This window comes from Carcharodon carcharias, chromosome 5, assembly GCF_017639515.1.
Source record: "Carcharodon carcharias isolate sCarCar2 chromosome 5, sCarCar2.pri, whole genome shotgun sequence".
Taxonomy (NCBI): domain Eukaryota; kingdom Metazoa; phylum Chordata; class Chondrichthyes; order Lamniformes; family Lamnidae; genus Carcharodon; species Carcharodon carcharias.
In genome coordinates, this window is record NC_054471.1 from 198,128,611 (window position 1) to 198,148,510 (window position 19,900).

Genomic DNA, 19,900 nt, shown 5'->3' on the forward strand with positions numbered 1-19,900 from the left:
TCATTGTACAATACAAAAGAAACTTGTCCTCTTTAGTTTCCCTAAAAGTACAGCCACCTATTATTACCTCTCTGCAATATGTAACTGTTGGGCTTCCAATGAAAGTTTGCTTAATGTTTTCCACATGGCTTCAGTCTCTGATGACATTTCCAATGTGTCCAGGAAGGCAGTAGCCCTGGAAAAAAAAAAAAATCAATATTTACACTCATTGCACTGAAAGAAAAGCAGTGTGGTATTCCCCCACACATTGATTTTTTTTCCTCTAATTTGAACCCAAGGAGGTTATCAGTTAAAAATGTAATACACATTCAGTGGTTCTGGTATTTCTTATGCAGTTACTGAAATGAACACTTTCAAGGAACAGAAGTCTGGCGGCTGTTTCTCACCCCCTCTTCTCCCTACCTAGGCTCTGCAGCATAACTGGCATCAAAAAGTTAGAACATTAATTTTCTGAAGTGAATTTTGACAGATGGAGATGAGGAGCTCGCTTTTTTGTGTATGGAATGGTAAATAATGTCCTCTAAATCTTAGAAATCTAGAACATTGAAGTATACATCACATTCTTTTTCCTGTCATTCGACTAGTAATATCAATTTGTTCAGTAGCAATGTCCAGCTTCTTGGAGCAGGAAGTAACAATCACCAAGTGCAAATGGTTGAATCAAATGGAGGGGCACCATAAATTAAAATGCAAATCCCACCCCACTTCACAAAGAATCCCAAGTATCCCAAACACAGAAATGCAAGTCCCTTCAAAAGCAAAAATTGTCAAGCCTTTGCCAAACAGTTATTATCCAAGGTCCTCTGCACTAAGAATCTGTATCTTACTGAGCATTTTGCTTTTACTGGCCTGGTCAACCACGGCCCACTATCCTGGTTGTTGCTTGCTTCCTGCTGCTCATGTTACGACCTTTTCTGCTCACTCTACGACCACTGTCATTGCTGAAACCACCATTCCCTTCTGTGTCCTCTGCCAATATTCCCAACTTTAGCCAGAAGACAGCTGCATGCTTGGAAGCTTCAACCTCAGTTCTTGAAGCTTCCTAACCCTTTAACACTTAATTCCTGATTCACGTTAAATGTTGCACCATTATTTACCTAAATTCACCATTCAGGAAACAGCCTTTTCTGCTCCTTCAAGCCTGAGAATATTCCAAAAGCTGAGGCTGAATGTTTGCAATAAGCACAAGTGTGCGGAGAAGACAGGATCCACAGACTAAGTGAAAGAATTTTGCCTCTTGAACACCGCTGCTCCAGAAGAGAACATGCTTCTAGGCCAGAGGGGTAAACTCAGCCAATGCACATCATAGAATCACACTTCACATAATGTGACCAGCACCAATCTAGTGTTTGTATCAGTTTATCAAGTATGATTTGCAGTTTATGATGTAGGAATTTACGCCAAATGAACATAATAACTGAGCAACAATGGGAAGATTAGCTAAATTTTTGATTATGCTTACAAGTCTGCCCTCTGATTTTTTCTTCTTTGAAAGTCTTTAAAAAACAGGAACAACACACTAAAGTTTTTATTATTGCAATGCTTTAATCATTTGCCATACCTTGAAAAGAATGTCTCTTATTTAAACAAATTGTGTATTATGTCTATCTACATAATAAATCAGGGGAGCCTGTGGCAATGTCACTGGACTAGTAATCCAGAGGCCCAGGCATATGCTCTGGACACATGGGTTCAAATCTCACCACGACAGCTGGTGGAATTCAAATGCAATAAACTCAGAAATGAAAGCTAGTCTCAATAATGGCAACCATGACAACTGTCACCGATTGCTGTAAAAGCCCACCTAGTTCAATAATGCCCTTTTGGGAAGGAAAGATGCCATCCTTACTCGGAAACGTGTAACTCCAAATCCACAGCAATGTGGTTGACTCTTAATTGCCCTCTGAAATGGCCCAGCAAGCCACTCAGTTCAAGGGCATTTAGGGATGGGCAACAAAAGCTGGTCTTAACGGCGACATCCACATCTCATGAAAGAACAAAGAAAAATAAATTCTATTGAGCAACACCTGAAAATAATAAAAATGTATCAAAGCAGAACTTTTTCCCAAGATTGCATTTATGATATTATTTACTTGGTGCTGCAGAAAGCTGTGCAAATTCCAGATCAAATATCAATTCATTTTGATTTGAATATAAACAGAGGGAGCTGAGGTTTTAGCTTTTTTTTAAAAAGGCCCAAAATTCATAAGGCCGATTTTCAATATCAAATAATTGAAACGTTAATGCTCAGTACCAACCTGTTGTAATCTCCATCATCAATTGCTGTGCCAAATTCAATCAGTCCTTCATCCAGAGTGTAAGAAATAGTATTCACTCCCTCAGTGACTATGACTTCTGTTTTACCATTACTCCGCTCCAGATCTACAATATCACCCTGTAGAGAAAATGAAAATAAAAAAGTCAACCAGCAAAACATTTTAAAATATAGAAAAGGCAACATATCAAACAAAGTTTCTGTGGTTCAATTATTTCATCTCTCTCTACTTCTGTACCAATATCCCAATTTATATGCTTTTAAACTATTGTTGAATTTGAGAGATCAAAACAAACTACCTGAAATGTCAACTTTAAGTGGCTAGATATTGCTCAATAACAATGATAATAAACAAATCATACTATAAGCTCATAATATTTCTGAATATGCCAAAGATTTATCTCGTGAACCGCAACTTTGGGTTCCAGCATTAGCCGGCGGAGAAATGGTAAAACAGAAGTCATAGTCACTGAGGGAAGTTGTTAGTTCCATTGCGACCCTCAATAGCAGCAAAATTGCCAATATCATAATACAAGCTGTAACACAGAATTAAGCAAGGCATGTTGTTATGGCACAGCCGATGGAAAATGCTGAGTTGTTCAAATCCCAGAGGGAAACTTGAGACAACTGCCAAAACTATTTGTTCAATTTGTATGTTTCAAGATGTGGGCTTTGCATTCAGTAGTAATAAGACCACTAAGCCTTACAGGTTTTTACAAAACTAGAGAAAACTTTTATTAATAAGAGAAATGGTTTTAAGCACATACATATATCTACAAATTACTACTATAATAACTTCTAAATCCCCTAATTAATCTGACCCCCAGTTGCACTTCCATTAAGGCAACAGTAAGTGTTATGACCGATGCAGTTGGTAAAGTGGAGTTATTTAAAATTCCTAGAGGGAAACTTTAAACAACTGTCATAACCTATAATTTTAAGTGCTATGTTTGAGATGCGACTCTAAATTCAAGAATCAGACCATGAGTTCTTCAGGCTTTACATTAAGCTAAATGAAACAGTTTATTAATTTACACCAGTCAAAAATACATATATATACGTGGCTACAAATTACTATCATAACTTTTAACAAATTCCCAAATTAATTTCCATTAAGGCAACAGCAGCCCATAGGCTTAACCAGGTACTAGGCAAAGTATTTTCACCTTACAAATTCAAAATGAGGTTCTTTTCCCCTTGGTTGCTGTGGAGCCAGTCAGAGGCGTACAGCTGCTTTTGATCTCACATTGCCTCTGTTCAGCACACCCAAAACGGTTGTCATGTTATACCTACAACTCCCATTGAATGTAATTCTCATTGTATCAACAAACTCTGAAATAAACCTCTTTAACAATAAAACCTCTTTCATAGTGCCAACTTTATTAGTAATATATACATATGGCTTGGTATCTGTTAAAAAGGTATCAGTTTTGACCCCATTTCTTGAATTTTCTATTCACAAAATGCAAATGTATGTTATCTCTCTTACATATCAAGGCTAGTACCCATCAAAGCACCCAGGCTATCTGGCTTTAATCCAATTAGGACACACCCACAGACTAAACCTCTTTTTTAAAAGAAAATTGTTTGCCAAAATATTATATACATTAATAGCTTCATGACGTAAGATACTTAGATTTTAAAAGACCCAAGCAAAGAAACATGATACCCTGAACAATGCAATTCAAAGGGAGGCAATGGTGTAGTGGTATTGTTGCTGGATGAGTAATCCAGAGACCCAGTGTAATGCTCTGGGGTCCCAGATTCAAAGCCCACCACGGCAGATGAATTCAATTTGAATTGAATAAAAATCTGGAATTAAAAGTCTAATGACCATGAAACCATTGCTGTTCAGGGAGGGAAATCTGACATCCTGGTCTGGCCTACATGTGACTCCAAACCCACAGGAACGTGATTGATTCTTAAATGCTCTCTGCAATGGCCCAACAAGCCACTATCAAAGTCTCAAAAACCAGCATTGACCTAGGCACTGGAAACGATGACAGTAAACTCGACCCTATAAACTCCTCCTTACTAACATCCGGGGCTGCCAAAATTGGGATAGCTGTCTCACAGACTAGTGAAGCAACAGCCTGACATAGGATTCCGTGAGGGTGACTATCTTACAGATAACGTCCCAAACACCACCATCACCATCCCTGGATATGTCCTGTCTCACCTGCAGGGCAGAACAGACCCAGCAGAGTTGGTGGCACAGTGGTAAACAGTCGGGAGGGAATTGCCCTGGAAGTCCTCAACATCGATTCCCATGAAGCCTCATTCCATTAGGCCAACATGGGCAAGGAAACCTCCTGCTGATTACCACATCTTGGAAGAGTATCCTGTAGTCAGCATCGCAGCGATACAGTCTGGGAAGAGTGTCCTGCAGTCAGCATCATAGTGAAGCAGTCTGGGAAGAGCGACCTGCAGTCAGCATCATAGTGAAGCAGTCTGGGAAGAGTGTCCTGCAGTCAGCATCATAGTGAAGCAGTCTGGGAAGAGTGACCTGCAGTCAGTTGTTGTTGAAAATAACAAAAGTGACATCACAAGACAGCATGAGAGAGCGGCGGAGAGATCAGAACTAGTGCGAGTGTGAGGAAGCTTCAAAAAGTGACATCAGCACAAAGGTGAGAGCTGATTGGTGAGTAGTGGGTAAGTGTTTTTCTCCAGTTTAAAATAGATTAAGCTAAGGAAAGGTAAGAGTTCTAGTTTTCATTTAAAGTGCATAAATAATTAAACTTTTTTTTTACTGTATTTAATTTAAAGTAAGGGTTTTTTTTTCCAAATAGAGGCATGGCAGGGCAGCTCAGTTCCATGTTATGTACCACCTGCAACATGTGGGAAGTCCTAGACGCTCCTTGCACTCTGACCGACCACATGGGCAGGAAGTGCCACCAGCTGCAGCTACTTGAGCTCCGAGTTTCGGAACTTGAGCGGCAGCTGGAGGCACTGAGGTGTATCCAGGAGGCAGAGAGTTTTGTGGATAGCATTTTTAGACGTGGTCACCTCACAACTTACAGAAGTACAGACAGAGAGGGAATGGGTGACCATCAGTCAGAAGAAAGGTGTCAGACAGGTAGGCAGGAAATCCCCAGGGTGCGTATCGCTTGAGAACCATTTTTCTGTGTTGGAAAACGGTGAGAATGACATTTCCTCTGGGGAGTGCAGCCACACTCATGGCACTGTGAGTGGCTCATCTGCACAATGGGGGGCGGGGAGGAAAAAGAGGGGAAGAGCAATAATGGTAGGAGACTCAATAGTAAGGGGAACAGACAGGCGTTTCTGCGGCCGTAGGCATGACTCCAGGATGGTACGTTGCCTCCCTGGTGCCAGGGTCAAGGATGTCACTGAATGTCTGCAGGGCATTCTAAAGGGGGAGGGCAAACAGACAGAGATCGTGGTGCATATTGGTGCCAATGACATAGGTAGAAAGAGGGATGAGGTCCTGCAAGCAGAATTTAGGGAGCTAGGAAGCAGATTAAAAAACAGGACCTCAAAGGTAGTAATCTCTGGATTACCTCTGGTGCCACGCGTAGTGAGTATAGAAATAAGAGGTTAATCCAGATGAATGTGTGGCTGGAGGGATGGTGCAGGAGGGAGGGCTTTAGATTTCTGGGACATTGGGGCAGTTTCTGGGGGCAGTGGGACCTGTACAATGGGACCTGTACAAGGTGGACGGGTTGTACCTGAACTGGAATGGGACCAACATCCTTGTGGGGAGGTTTGCTAGTGCTGTTGGGGAGGGTTTAAACTAAGTTGGCAGGGGGATGGGATCCTGAGAGGAGGGTCAGCAGAGGGAGATGCACAGCCAAAATTAGAAGAAAGAGCAAGTAAGTCTGCAAGGCATAGAAATTATTGGCCAGTTAAGGCACAAGGGAGTTTGGCAAGGTTGGATGGTATTTATTTTAATGCAAGGAGTCTGGTGAATAAGGCAGATAAACTGAAGGTACAAAATAACACATGGAAGTATGATGTCATTGCTGTCACAGAGATATGGTTGAGAGAGAGGCAGGATTGGCAGCTCAATATTCCTGGATATAGGGTCTTCAGGTGAGACAGGGAAGGAGGTAAAAGAGGAGGGGGTATCACAATATTGATCATGGAATCAATCACAGCTGTAAGGAAGGATGACATCTTAGAAAGCCCCTCAAATGAAGCCATATGGGTAGAAATGAAAAACAAAAAAGGAGCAATCACATTGCTGGGAGTGTACTATAGGCCCCCAAACAATCAGAGAGAAATAGAAGAGCAGATATGTAGGCAAATTTCGGAGAAGTGTAAAAATGATAGGGTGGTAATAGTGAGGGATTTCAACTTCCCCAACATTAATTGGGTTGGTCATAGTGTGATAGGTTTGGAGGGAGAAGGATTCTTAAAATGCACCCAGGAGAGCTTTTTAAGCCAGTACGTAGAAGGTCCTACAAGAGAGGAGGCGGTCCTGGACTTAATTTTAGGGAATGAAGCCGGGCAATGGATAGAGGTATCAGTTGGGGAGCATTTTGCAGATAGTGATCATAATTCCGTTAGATTCAAGGTTGTTACTGAAAAGGACAAGGATGGGCCAGAAATAAGAGTTCTAAATTGGGGGAAGGCCGATTTTAATAAGATCAGATATGATTTGGCCAGAGTGAATTGGGAGCAGCTACTTATAGGTAAATCTGCGTCAGAGCAGTGGGACTCATTCAAGAAGGAAACAGGGAGAGTACAGGGCCAACATATTCCAGTAAAGATAAAGGATGCGACCAATGGCCGGGAGAAGAGCACCTCAGAGGGACAATGTGCCTGACACAAGTCCAGAGGGTAGGCCATCGGGGCGGGCCAGGCCAGAGGGTAGGGCAGCAGGGCAGTGTGCCCTTTGTGTCTCCTGGAGGAGGTGGCAGTGCGGTGGGAGGTCCTTCTTCCAAGGGACGGGAGGCAGAGGCCTCCCCACCTGACCAAATGTGCGTGGGAGGAGGTGACCAAGAGTTCAGCTCCCATGATGTGGTGCGGCACACATGGCTCCAGTGCCACAAAAGATTCAACGACCTCCTGCGCTCAGGAAATGCCATGTTGCCTCAGGTCACTTAATTCAGCCGTCACCCTGTCCCCCAGCACCCCCCCACCGCCTCGCAACTCTGAGTATAGTAACAGCATTGAATCCCTCATGTCATGTATCCCTCGCTGGGTGTGACAGCAGATACTGCCCATGCCTAGTTCACCCTGAGAGGGTTGAGCTAGGATGTGTTCTGCATCCACAGCACACGTGACACTGACACCCAGAGTATAGAATGAGGTTGAACATCAAAATTCTGCACCTAGGCAGAGTGCTGGAACTGGGAAGCATGTCAGAGTCAGGATGCTAACACGCTGGGAGGGGAGCTTCCAGTTGGCAGGGCACCAATCCATCTGCTGGTGTTTGCGCTTCATGTGCTTATGCCTTCTTGCTTAGCAGTGACAGCTTGTGGTGCCACATGTGAAGGAGGCAGCATTTGGGCAGTGGGGGTGGGGGCGCGGGTGGGGGTGGGGCTGGGCATGGGTGTGGGGTCAGCCCTGGCTTGTTTGGGTGAGTGTGCAGCAGCTGTGGGGTGATGAAGAACTGGAGTCCTGCAATGTCCCACTCTGGCTGGGTTGGCAGGAATGCGATGGGAATTCAGGTACAGGCTGGACTAATCAATGCTCCTCTCTCCTTTTCAGGAGAAGACTGTGCACGATTCCACAGAGCAGATGTGGACTGGCGGAGGCCAGGCCCAGTTGGCGATCATGACACCTTACGAGCAGCAGGCCCTGGATCTGGAGAGGCGCCATGCCCCCAGGTCAAATGGTGGCGGTGAGGCTGGGGTGACATGGGGAGGTATGTTTGGTGAGCGCTCAGGTCACCATGTGTGTCCCAGAAGCCATGGCACTGCTGAATACTCAGTGATTGAAGTTAGCAACTTTCCTTGAACATTGATTATGGAAAGATGAGCGCATAATGATCCAGGGGAACAAGTTGACATTGTCTACTCTGTAATTAATCAAATGTCCTTTTTCTTCCTTTCAGCATCGCTGGAGCAGGGCTGGGAGGAGGAGGCAGAGGTCCCACCTCTCACCCCTGAGGCCCCAGAGGAAATTCACTCACCAGTGTCACACCATCTCAGCCAGGCAGGCACCAGCACAGATACTAGCACCTCAGTGGGAATTAGATCTTTGGCTAATGTCCAGAGGCATGGCAGTGAGGGTGCTTCACACTTGCTTGAGGTGCTGACAGAGACAGAGAGTGCCCAGGGTGCCAGCAGTCAGAGGACTGCTGGGAGCCAGATACATGCTTAGCAATAACCTGCTCACTGGAGTCATCAGTGGAAGTGCAGCAGGGTATGCAGGACGATCTGGCGGAGATACATGAGACAATGCGTGGCATGGTGCCCGTGCTTGAGGAGTCCACGTGGAGCATTGCCAATGCAATGAGCCTCATGGCTGAGCACCATGCTTCCTCCATGGAGAGAGTGGCGACTCTCGTGGAGATGCTCCTCCAGGAGACCAATCAGGTCCTCCTGGGATTGCGCTCGGACCTGCAAGCCCTCACAGCTGCATTGGCCACAGCTGGTCAGTGCCAGTGTGGGAGATGGTTTGTGCACCAAGTATCGCAGCTCAATGTCCATCCAATTACGGTGAGCAGTGAGGTCTGAAGCGACCTCACATTGGCGCAGCAGCTGCCTGTCATTGCTGCAGGCTCCTCTCAGGATGCTCTGGATGAGAGCAGCAGCTCCTTCACCCCTCTGCCAGTGACCGTGGCATCTGATGAGGCTGCGGCGACTGGACAGAAGCCAGCTGTGGAACTGGCCACCAAGGTCATTGAGGCCAACAGGACAGCAGAGTGAGCAGGCTGGCTCAGATGCCAGTGCCAGCGAGGGGACAGCGCCGAGACTTAGCACCAGTAAGTGTAAATTTAAGGCTCCTTCGGCACACCACGGGTACTTTTACGCTGGCCCATAGTAACTTCTAGAAGACGGTGTGATGTCCAACACTTTTTCTTTGCTTTATGAAGTTACCTTTGTTTCCTCAATAAATCTTGACATGTTGCCATGCCCCAGGGTGATTCCTTACTGCTGCAAGTGGACAGGAAGCCATGATGTTATGAGTGAGTTGTTTGACATTGAGCTTTATTGACAAGGGCCTCAGCTAATGTTATTATCCAGGCTGACTTAGCACTCAGGTATCGAGAGTGGAGCCCACAGCCCTGGCATGTGTTGAAGGTCTATCTGTGCTGTGCTAGCTTAAAGTTCTTTGGATGAAAGCCTCCCGGGTGTCCCTGCCTCCCTGGAAGATGCCCGGGTCAGCGCCTACTCCCTCAGTGTTCTCCTGTGCATGCTCAGCCTCAGACTCACTGCTGGACTCATCGTCTGTAGCCGCAGCCACTGCGTCGACGTCTTCCTCATCCACTGTGTCCCCCCTTTCCAGCGCAAGATTGTGGAGAGTGCAGCATGCAACCACAGTCAGCAACACACGATCTGGGGGGGGTACTGGAGTGCCCCGAGTGGTCCAGGCATCAGACACGCATCTTGAGAAGACCAATGGTTCTCTCCACCACAGCCCTTGTGGTGCCGTGGCTCCTATTGTACCGCTGCTCAGCTTCTGTTCTTGGATGGTGGAGAGGTATCATGAGCCACCTGAGGGGATAGCCCTTGTCACCCAGCAGCCATCCATCCAGCCGGACTGGAGCACTGAAGAGCCCCGGCACCTGGGAGTGTCTGACAATGTAGGCATCATGGGAGCTGCCTGGGTACCTTGTACAGACTTGCAGAATCAGCATCCTGTGCTCACACACTATCTGCACGTTCATGGAGTGGAAGCCCTTCCTGTTGACAAAGGCACCGGGCTCACCTGCTGGCACCTTGATGGCCATATGTGTACAGTCCATAGCACCCTGGACACGGGGGAAGCTAGCAATGGCTGCAAAGCCTCAGGCTCACTCTGTCACTCTGGTATCGTCCCAGCGGTAGTGTATGAAAGTCAATGCACGCCTGAACAGAGCATCTGTCACTTGCTTGACACGTGTGGACAGCTGATTGGGAGACTCCACACAGATCCCACACTGACCCCTGGAAAGAGCCAGAGGCATAGAAGTTGAGGGCAACTGTGACCTTCAGAACCACTGGCCTGGGGTATCCACCCACACTGTTGGCGCTGATCTCAGGGCCTCTCATCTGACAGATGGAGGTGACTCTCCCTTGAGAGACGGAGCCTCCTTCAGCACTGGACCTCAGGCATATTGAGGTAGTTGCTTCACCGCCTGTAAACCCTGGCAGCAGGATAGTGACGTCTTCTGCGGCCCCTTCCACCTTGTACTCCCTGTTGGCCCTGCGCCCCTTGTGCCTGCGCCTCTCCTCCCAAACGTGGCTCCCCTGGAGGCTGAATGTGAACTCCTGGCCTCCGCCCGCTTCCGGCCCTCTCTTCCTCCTCGGAGGAGGTGCCTCCAGTTGGGGGGGGGGGGGGCACAACTCCCATTTCCAGGCTAAGGGAAGGCCTCCTGAAATATGCAGGCCCCAGAAATGATCTTTACTGTAGAGTCCTGACCAAGGCTTTTACTCCTGTCCAAGCAGCTGGTGTGAGTTTTGACGTATTCCTGCTCACACAGGCAAGTATAAGTAACTTTCACACTTAAATACCTGCAAGGTCACATTCGCGACCCCATTCACCTTTCTTATCCCGCCTGTGGATGAGGTTGATACAAATGTCTCCTACCCACCTGCCCGTTGCGCCCGCACAATGTTCTGAAGATGGCACAGGCTGCGAAAAATCGTATTCAATTGCTGCCTCAAGGGCTTTCACTGGCCCGTTAAATGGCGGGTACGCCTCCGAACTCCTAGCACACCAGCCTTCTGAAATATCGCGATGGCACACAGTGATATCGGGACGCATGCCTGATGTCACCGCGTGTCATTTTACACATCGGCGCACAGGGCCAACAGGAAAATTGTGCCCTATGTCTTTGGATTTTACCCCCTTGATCATAAAAATTTAAACAGAGTACCAATTTTAGCAGTAATCTTTGGGAAAAATAAACGCACTGGCTGGGATTTTCCGGCCCTGTTGTGGGTGGGACCCACCGCGGGAGAGGTGGCATCCCAGCCAGAAGTCGATTGACTTGCGGCGGGACTGGAAGATCCCTGTGGCTGTGGGCAGGTGTGGAAAATCCAGCCAACTGTTTCTGAACTTCACCTGGCTAGGTGACACCTTTCAACAATCCAGCCTGGTTTATTTAAAAATGCAAATGCGCTTTCATACCTTACATTTTAAACTTCCCCCATGTTTATCTACTTAACGTTTCAGCTGCCTTTAATCCAATTAAGTCACACACATACATTCAAACAGACACACACAATAATGTTATTGGAATTTTTGTATCTTCCTGACAGTTTACAGGACTTTTAATTTAATGGTGTTTTTGTTTTGATTTTCTCCCAGTTCAATTCTGAGAATTGTCCAAATCTATAAATCTTATTTACCGTAAAAATATATCCAGATTACAGCTAAAACAATTTGCCGTAATACAGAACTTGAGCATCTCTGAAAAAAAGAGGTACATCTATTAGCTTTTCATCTTCCACTCATCAGGATACTCGCAAGAATACTAATATAAGGGGGAAACAACAATTTCTCCTGTATGCGAAGAGAGTGCTGATTGGTTGGCAAGTGGTGTTCCGTGGATAGTGCACACGATGGTGACTGACAGTTAACTGTCAAACATTGTTTGAAATTTAAACCAGGCAGCTTGACCCTGATTGGTCAAGGCATTTCCCTGAGGACTGATTGCTGTCACTTATTTTGTTTAGCTGAAGCAGTTGCAGTGTATGTGCACATTTTGTCTGCAAAGAATAGGTAGTGCATTAATATACGTAGCCTCCAGTACATGCAAATGTGCCACATTGTGAGCCCGACTGACAACCTTAAATTGGTTGTCAGCGTAATTCCTAGCACATTGAGGATTTATTTAGCAAATGTTGTCCAATCGTGGAACATATCTAACGTCGGACACTGTGTTTTGAGTTTTGTAAGCACGGGCTGGGTACAGTCTGCCCTGTCCGTTGCAGTGGTTGGGACATGTTATTCGATACGATCTGCAGGCCTACTTGCCAACCAATCAGCACTCTCTTAAAATACAGTATAAACTGCTGTTTTCTCCCGTTATATTGGTATTCTTGCGAGTGTCCTGATGAGTGCAAGACAAAAAGCTTAGACATGTCTCTTTTGTCAACAGTTTGATGTTGAAGCATGAATAAAACTATATGGTTTGATTTACTTTAAGTTTTGAGGGATTGCTTGAATCTTTCTAAGAATGGAACAAGGTCAACTGTAAAACAGGGGGTTGCAGCCAAGATTATAAGATTTTATATTTTTGTAAGGTTTACAATGCAATTTCCTTTTGAATCACAACCTTATGTTGTTAACGTTATAGGGTATTACTCAGTTGTTTTGATACAATGTCATTCGTTTCCTACCCTTTTCCTTACCTTAAGCGGAAACATTGTAACTCGCTCTGGAGCATCAATATTGTACCAAACACAAAGATTGCCACGGTTCTGGGCCACAGCTACGTCACTGCCAGGTACCCATTGAACATACGTGCAGTAATTCAGGATGGTTGTCTTTGTGTTGTCCTCTATATCAAAAAGGTGCAACTATAGCATAGAAGAAATAATTATTGCAGGAGCAGAATGGTTTTTAATTCTCAACTCTATGCTTTAAAAAACTATTTAAGGCGGCAGTTTTCAATATTTCAGCTTTTGTTGTGATTTAATGAAGCATATGGTGCACATTCAGATGGAATTTAAATTATTCCCTTTACCCACTTCTTTCAATTACAAGAATTTTGTGAGAAGTACTGATCTAAGGAACGCCTGTTATCTTGACTCTGATGGCAATGCTTCACTTCAGTGTCAAGACACATGGTTACATTCATTTTCTCAGTCAGCCCTTTCCCATGCATTACCAAAGGTTCCAAACATAAGATTGCTGCTCTGTCAACACCGCATCTTGCCAACTACATGTAATTAATTTCAGGGGACCATGCGCACCATGGGTTTAATTTTCACCTCGGCGTGTGGATGCGCGCCCAACACACATGGATGTAAAATAGCGCACGATGACGTCGGGCAAGTGTGCAAATCTGGGCAAATAGCACTCGCGTGATATTTGGGTTGGCGGGTGGGTGGGCGCGAGAATCGGCAGCGCATCTACCGACAATTTAGAGGGCTGTTAAGCCCGTTAATAAATTAATTAAATTGAAATTTTTCCCTGCCCATCCAACCTTACGGTTGGCGGGCTGGTGAATAGGCCAAGCGGCCTTTTGATTTTTGAGGAAACCTCTTCCACGGGCACTGTTCTTTATTCATAAAAGCCATAAATTAACTGAAGCTGGCTCATCTTACCATGATACAGAATCTGCAAAAGTTGTATGAGTATTTGAAAAGTACAAGACATTATCACATTTTGTATATTCTACAGTAAAATTGCAAGAACTTACACCAAGTCTTTTGTCCCTGAAAAGCAACTTGTGTCCAGTTTCATTCAATTCTAACCAGTCAATCTTTGTGTCATGACTTATGGCTGCCAAGTTATAACCAGACAATAGATCCACTGGGAAGAGGAGAAACATAATGTAATTATTTTTGAAATCTTTTGCTCCTCCAAGTTATTTCAGCATCTAATTACTTTCCTCCAAGCACTTCTCATCTGTAAATATGGTAGAATTGAACCCTATAACACCCAACAACTGCAACACCATCTTTTCCTCAGTGATGTAACATATTATTTCTTTTGTTACACTCTTCTCCCTCTTGTACTCAGTAACTGTGGGGAATGGCCCAACTTTCTTTGAAGTTCCAGAGAAAGACCAAGCTGGCAATTACAATTGAAAATTAATCAGCATCAGATTGTATCATAAACATGGCAACCTAGGCAAATTAGTGAGTAATTGATATTATTTGGCCATAATTCTAAAATACTTTTCAGGATAGGTTTAGTGATGATGCCAACTAACATAAGCAGGCCTGCATTTTTTGAGTCCTTTCACATGGCATATTCACCTTGTTATCCAGAAAAAGTATTGGATAAATTCTATATGGACACACATGGGATTCCTTTAACTCTATCCAAGTAAAGAACGCACCTTTAAAGGCAAATGGAACAATGCCTACTTTTTTTGTGAATCAATGACCCAACAACGATATGGTGCTCATTCTAAGGATAAACACCGACATGGATTGGTTGGACCAAACAATCTGTTTCTTTCTAGTAACTTCAATTTATTCCCAACCAATTACTGTTGCATCAATCCCAATATTTCATGAAACATAAAATATAAATCCTTCTGTTGCTAATTTTACCAAAACAAATTACAAAGAAAGACTTTTTATTTTGTATTCAGTGATTTTTTTTTTTGTTAAAACGAAGAGGAGGAATCTCAACATGATGCTTATAACTCAACATATGAAAGGATGATGAAGCTAGAATGCCCAGCTGTAATAAATTTTCATAAACTAATTCTATCATTTTGGTTAACATTTTGAAAATGTCACTTTGTTGATACAGAATAGAAACATTAGTAAAAACTGTAGAAAGACACCCTTCTCCAATTTTAATGCAGGCATATATGGTGCCTTTGGCGTCAATGCTATGCAAAGGTCTTTAGTCTGCTGTGTCACAAGTACAATGTATACATGTTGTCACAAAATAGTATTGAGATGTTTATAAGAAAAATGGGCCTTCAATTGTTTTTGAAATTATAACTGCCACTGCAAACGTCACTTTTTAAAATCTATTTTTACATATTTTGGTCCCATAAGCTTCTCTTCAGTGAATTTGGAGGGATTGATGAAAAAGAATTTGGGAGTGATTACAAAGTATTCATTGAAAGTATTCCATCAATACAGTACAGCCATATTATCGACAACTCTAATGATGTATTGGGATCCATCTTGAGGGTATGAGGTTATTTTAACACATTACAACTCATTAACAAGGCTTACTGGAATACTTTGTGCAGTTATTCTATCCTACAAAATATTGATGGAAAGCGCTTATGGAAAGCAATAGTGAATGAGTTATTTGTCAGCATCGAAACTGCATTGGAAACCATTTTTGGTGTGGTGTGAGCAGACAATGTAGAGTAATAAAATATTGTTTAAAATCAATAGCTTGGCAGGGTTGCACCATATTTTTGCTGTGGTTTTGAATAGATTAAAAATAAAGCTGCCACATACGGGTCAAGGAAGGCTTTTTCGATTGTTGTTCATTATAGAAAGGGGAACCAAATCACTATTCAATGCCTTAGAAATAATGATGGGAATGGTTAAAATAGATGTCAGCAGGTTATTTGATTTATACAGTGATCATAGACTAAAGGACACAAGTAGTAAATTAAGGAAGGAACCATAAAATATTGGCCTGGATTTTATGGTCAGCAAGGCAGTGGCAGCACTCACTACTGACCTCAAAGAAAGTTGTCCAGAAAAATCTAGCAATCTCTGTGGTGTAGATTTCACCTTTCTTGGCATTAATTTGAATCTGGCACCAAGTTAAAAGGATCTCCAGGAATCCGGCAACAGCAATGTCATTAAGCAGGGTAAGCGACCAATCACACTGAAATATTCTCACTACAGCAAACCAGGAAGTAAAATGCACCAAATATCCTTCATTTTTTATCAATTTTAAAGAGCAGGAAATAAATCTGGGACAGACATGTTAGAAGCTGAAACATCATAAACACACTTCAAAAAATATTTAAAGGAATGGAATTTTTATAATAGAAATATTTGATATTACACAAATAAAATCAAATGTTCAGGGCCAGAGAGGTTCTTCAGCAGTATTTGACTTAGTATGTTGTTAAAAATCCAGTTACACCTCATTAATAAGGCATAGCTTTCTCGGTGACTTTTAGCAGTGATATTACAGTGAGGAAGAGGAAGTTCTCAACAGTTCAGTGATTTCTATAAGATTACCATGCAGGGACTTCATCAACATACCTTGTGGAGGAGCAGGGAATCACTGACAGGAAATTCTGGATTTCCACATTTAAGCCCACAAGTGCAGACACCAGAATTAGACATCAGTATCATATTCGTAATGATGGTAAATGTTGACAGTTTCACCATCATTTCTTCTGGGCCATTTTTAAAATTTTACCAAAGCAATTATATAATGTTGATTGACTAAATTAAAAAAGTCAGAACAGCTCTGAAGGTGAAAATAGAGGTACAGGCAGTCAAATATGGAGCATGGATCCCATCCTCCTGGGACAAGAGGGTTGTCCTATGATGAAAAGCTGAGTAAATTGGGCCCATAGACATACCTAAAGGAAGAAAGATGATCTCATTGAAACATATAAAATTCTGACGGGGCTTGACAGGGTGGACACAGAGGTTGTTTCTCTTGGCTGGGGAATCTAGAACATGGGGGCATAGTCTTAGGATAAGGGACTGATCATTTAGGACTGTTGAGGAGAAACCTCTTCACTCAAAGGGTTGTGAATCTTCAGAATTGTCTACCTCAAGATGGTTGTGGATGTTCCATTGTTGAATATATATATAAGACGGAGATACAAAGATTTTTAGTCTCTTGGGGAATCAGGGGTTATGGGGAGCAGGCGGGAAAGTGGACTTACGACCTAAGATTAGCCATGATGTAATTAAACAGCAGAGCAGGCTTGGTTAGCCGATTGGTCTACTCCTGCTCCTATTTCTTATGTTCTTATGTAAACGTGGATATATCTGTGGAGGTGTAGCAGACCAGAGTTGGAAATTTTACCTGATCAAGTTCTGGTTTCAGAAAGACAGTTTAATTTTCTTAATAGTTTCACCTGCACTTGGTTGATTGTCCCTCTCAGAAGACTGATTATCATTGGGTAGAATCTACGATAGAGAAAAGGCCTGTGGAAGTAATGAACCTGATGGGCCAAACAGCCAATTCTTTATAGGTCACTTCTATCAATTCAAATTCAGGCCATAATTTTAATAAAACAGTCATGCATTAGGGGACATACAACACTTACTTTATTAGTTGAAATAAATTGCAGTTGGTTAATTATCATGCCATAAGTTATATTTTATGTAGAACTTACCAACTGCTATTGTCTTAATATCTACCAGATATGCCAGTTTCTTATTGTCTTCTACCCCGCTTTGTTTGCGTTCATTCAGCCGAACACTATACAATGAAGTGAAAGAGAAAACCAATTCATTTCAGTTTTGAAATGTTTACAAGATATAGTCAGAAATTCATATCTTCTATAATCACCACCACTAATGTCAATTTTACAACATGCGTATTTGCAACATTCTACACAGCCATTCACGCTTCAAAGATAAAGCAGCAGCTTCAAATCTCAGAAGTCTGATGCTGAAACATAAACCTGCTAAAAGGTGACAGCTGTATCAATTCAGATGCTGAACAAAAAAGCCCAAGATCGCAGAGTTCTTATCAACTTTAATTGTGAGGATTTACTTCCAACCAGCCAGTTTGGTTAAAGTTTTGCAAATTAAAAGATCCTCTGGAAAAGTTAAAAAATCTAATCATCCGTTACCCTATTTTTCCAAAGAGGTACAAATTAGTACAATATTAGCAGCTTAAAAAGGTCATTTAATGTGACAAAACAGAAAACCTGGGGTTAAAAATCCATACAAGTCGCACCTGATTAAGTGAGGGTTCATGAACTCTGTTCTAACAGATCCCAAAATGTCATTGTTGCCATATTCCACAAGTGTCAATTCACCAGCATTGAAGATCATGCACACCTGTAAGAAGAATGCACTTTAAACATGAACTATGCAACTTCCAATGTTGGATGCAAAAAAGGTTTCCTACAATAAAATGTTTTATAAGTGTTGATATTTGCTCATAATTTGAACTGCTTCTTCAGAATACTGTGCTTTTGGCTCTTAAATCATTGTTGTTAATGCGTAAAAGCCAAAATCATGATCACTTGACGTTCTTTGGCAAAGATCTGATTTTGCAAAATTGGCAGAAATTGCACTGAGCTGGCCAATGGTACATGCAGTTGAAGTGCAAATATTTTGTTAGGAATTCCCCCTGTCTAATTTGAATTGGCTGTTGGCACATGAAAAGCTTTCCCAGAGAGCACGACCTGCAGCAAACTTGGCTGAATGTAACCAATAAAAGGAAAGTACAGGTGATAGCAGAATGGCGGATTTATTCTTCACAATGGCAACTTGAAAGCGTACAGCACAGAGAAGGCTGTCCTCCACACATCTGCATGCACTTCTTTTGAGGTCAGTCAAGCAAAATACATGAAGTAACAAATGATGTAAATAAGGGTGAGAATACAGATGCAATATAATTGGATTTTGGGAAAGTTTTTAATAAGGTAATTCATCAAAATTATTGGAGAAATTTATCAGAAAAGGCATTGGGATTAGTGTGAAGTGGGATCTTGGATGACAGGAGTTGGTGGCCGGGATTTTCCGCGCCTGGTGGTTCGGGCGTGTTCGGTGGAGTGAGCGGACAATATGGCGCATGAAACCAGTTCCCCATTGTCCTCTCAGCGATCTCCACCATCGGACGTCAGGAACCTCATTGTAAACAGCAGCATATAATTATTAGGCCTGCCCGCCAGAATCGCCCACACCCTCCCATCCCCGCCCCACTGAATCGTCCGCCCACGTCAGCAGGAAAACACAACAGCACGTAAGCGACATGCACCTGGGGGGCTGCATTTCGCTCGGGACTTCAAGGTTTGTTTACCTACCTTGCTTCGGTCAGCACTCGCAGTCATCAGCATCAGGCTTCACAAACAGCACCACATCACTTCTGGCAGGGCTCATGGGTGGGTCTCTAGCTACCAGATCAACCATATATGGGTGGCTTTTCAATGGCTGCAGGGCTAGGGCTTGCTAGGGGAAGGGGGAGAAGTGGCCTCAGGCAAGGAAGAGGCTGCAGGACGAGGGCTATACTCGGGAAGGAGGGTAACCCAGGGTGTTTGTGGGAGCACATGTTGATCTGTGCAAGGGGCCTCAAGATGGTGAGGGCTGAGGAGATGAGGCTAGATGGACATGTGAGGGTATGTGTGTGAGAATGGGTGGTGATGTCCCTTGAGTCGGCAGTGAGTGAGATGCCAGTGAATGTGTGATGGCTTGAGTGTATGAGTTTAGAATGATGAAATAGTTGTCATATTCTGGCTGCACAGATGAGATCATCTATCCTCTATCCCCATTGGAAGGTCAACCTCTTCTGTGCAGCATTGGCACTGATCACCACTGCCACTGCTTCTCGAGCCTGGTTGATAATCCTGCAGCCAAAGCAGGGGTAGGTGGGCCTCCACGGCATCCAAAAGGCATTCCAGTGAGGCATCACTATACCTGGGGTCTGCAGTGTTTTTGCCTTTCGTGGACATCTTCCCTGCAGTAGTTGTGGGCTGGAAGCACTGAGGTGTGTGTGCACGGCTGGACTTTAAATATGGCACTTGGCTTGATGAAACGATGAGGTGATGGGGTGGCAGGCGAATGAGAGCCTGCCCACCATCAAAACGGTGTGTTTCCTGGGAATACATAACTCATTTGGCAGGTTTGGGACGATACGGTGTGAAAGCCCACCATTGCGGTCAGTGGGTGAAACGTCATTTTACCTGCTCGCTACCCCACTTAGTGCAAA

General features: G+C 43.6%; 1 protein-coding gene across 2 annotated transcripts in view; it reads right to left on the reverse strand.

Annotated features, from left to right (window-relative positions):
* Nucleotides 1-19,900, reverse strand: part of ift172 (intraflagellar transport 172) — a 154,458-nt gene that overhangs the window by 105,965 nt on the left and 28,593 nt on the right. For both annotated transcript variants that reach the window (XM_041188324.1, XM_041188323.1), the window contains exons 13-18: nucleotides 17,924-18,027; nucleotides 17,355-17,440; nucleotides 13,758-13,870; nucleotides 12,745-12,912; nucleotides 2,259-2,395; nucleotides 68-175 (exon numbers count right to left, since the gene is read on the reverse strand). In XM_041188324.1, the coding sequence (XP_041044258.1) occupies nucleotides 68-175; nucleotides 2,259-2,395; nucleotides 12,745-12,912; nucleotides 13,758-13,870; nucleotides 17,355-17,440; nucleotides 17,924-18,027 (716 nt within the window). The remainder of the gene's footprint in view (nucleotides 1-67; nucleotides 176-2,258; nucleotides 2,396-12,744; nucleotides 12,913-13,757; nucleotides 13,871-17,354; nucleotides 17,441-17,923; nucleotides 18,028-19,900) is intronic.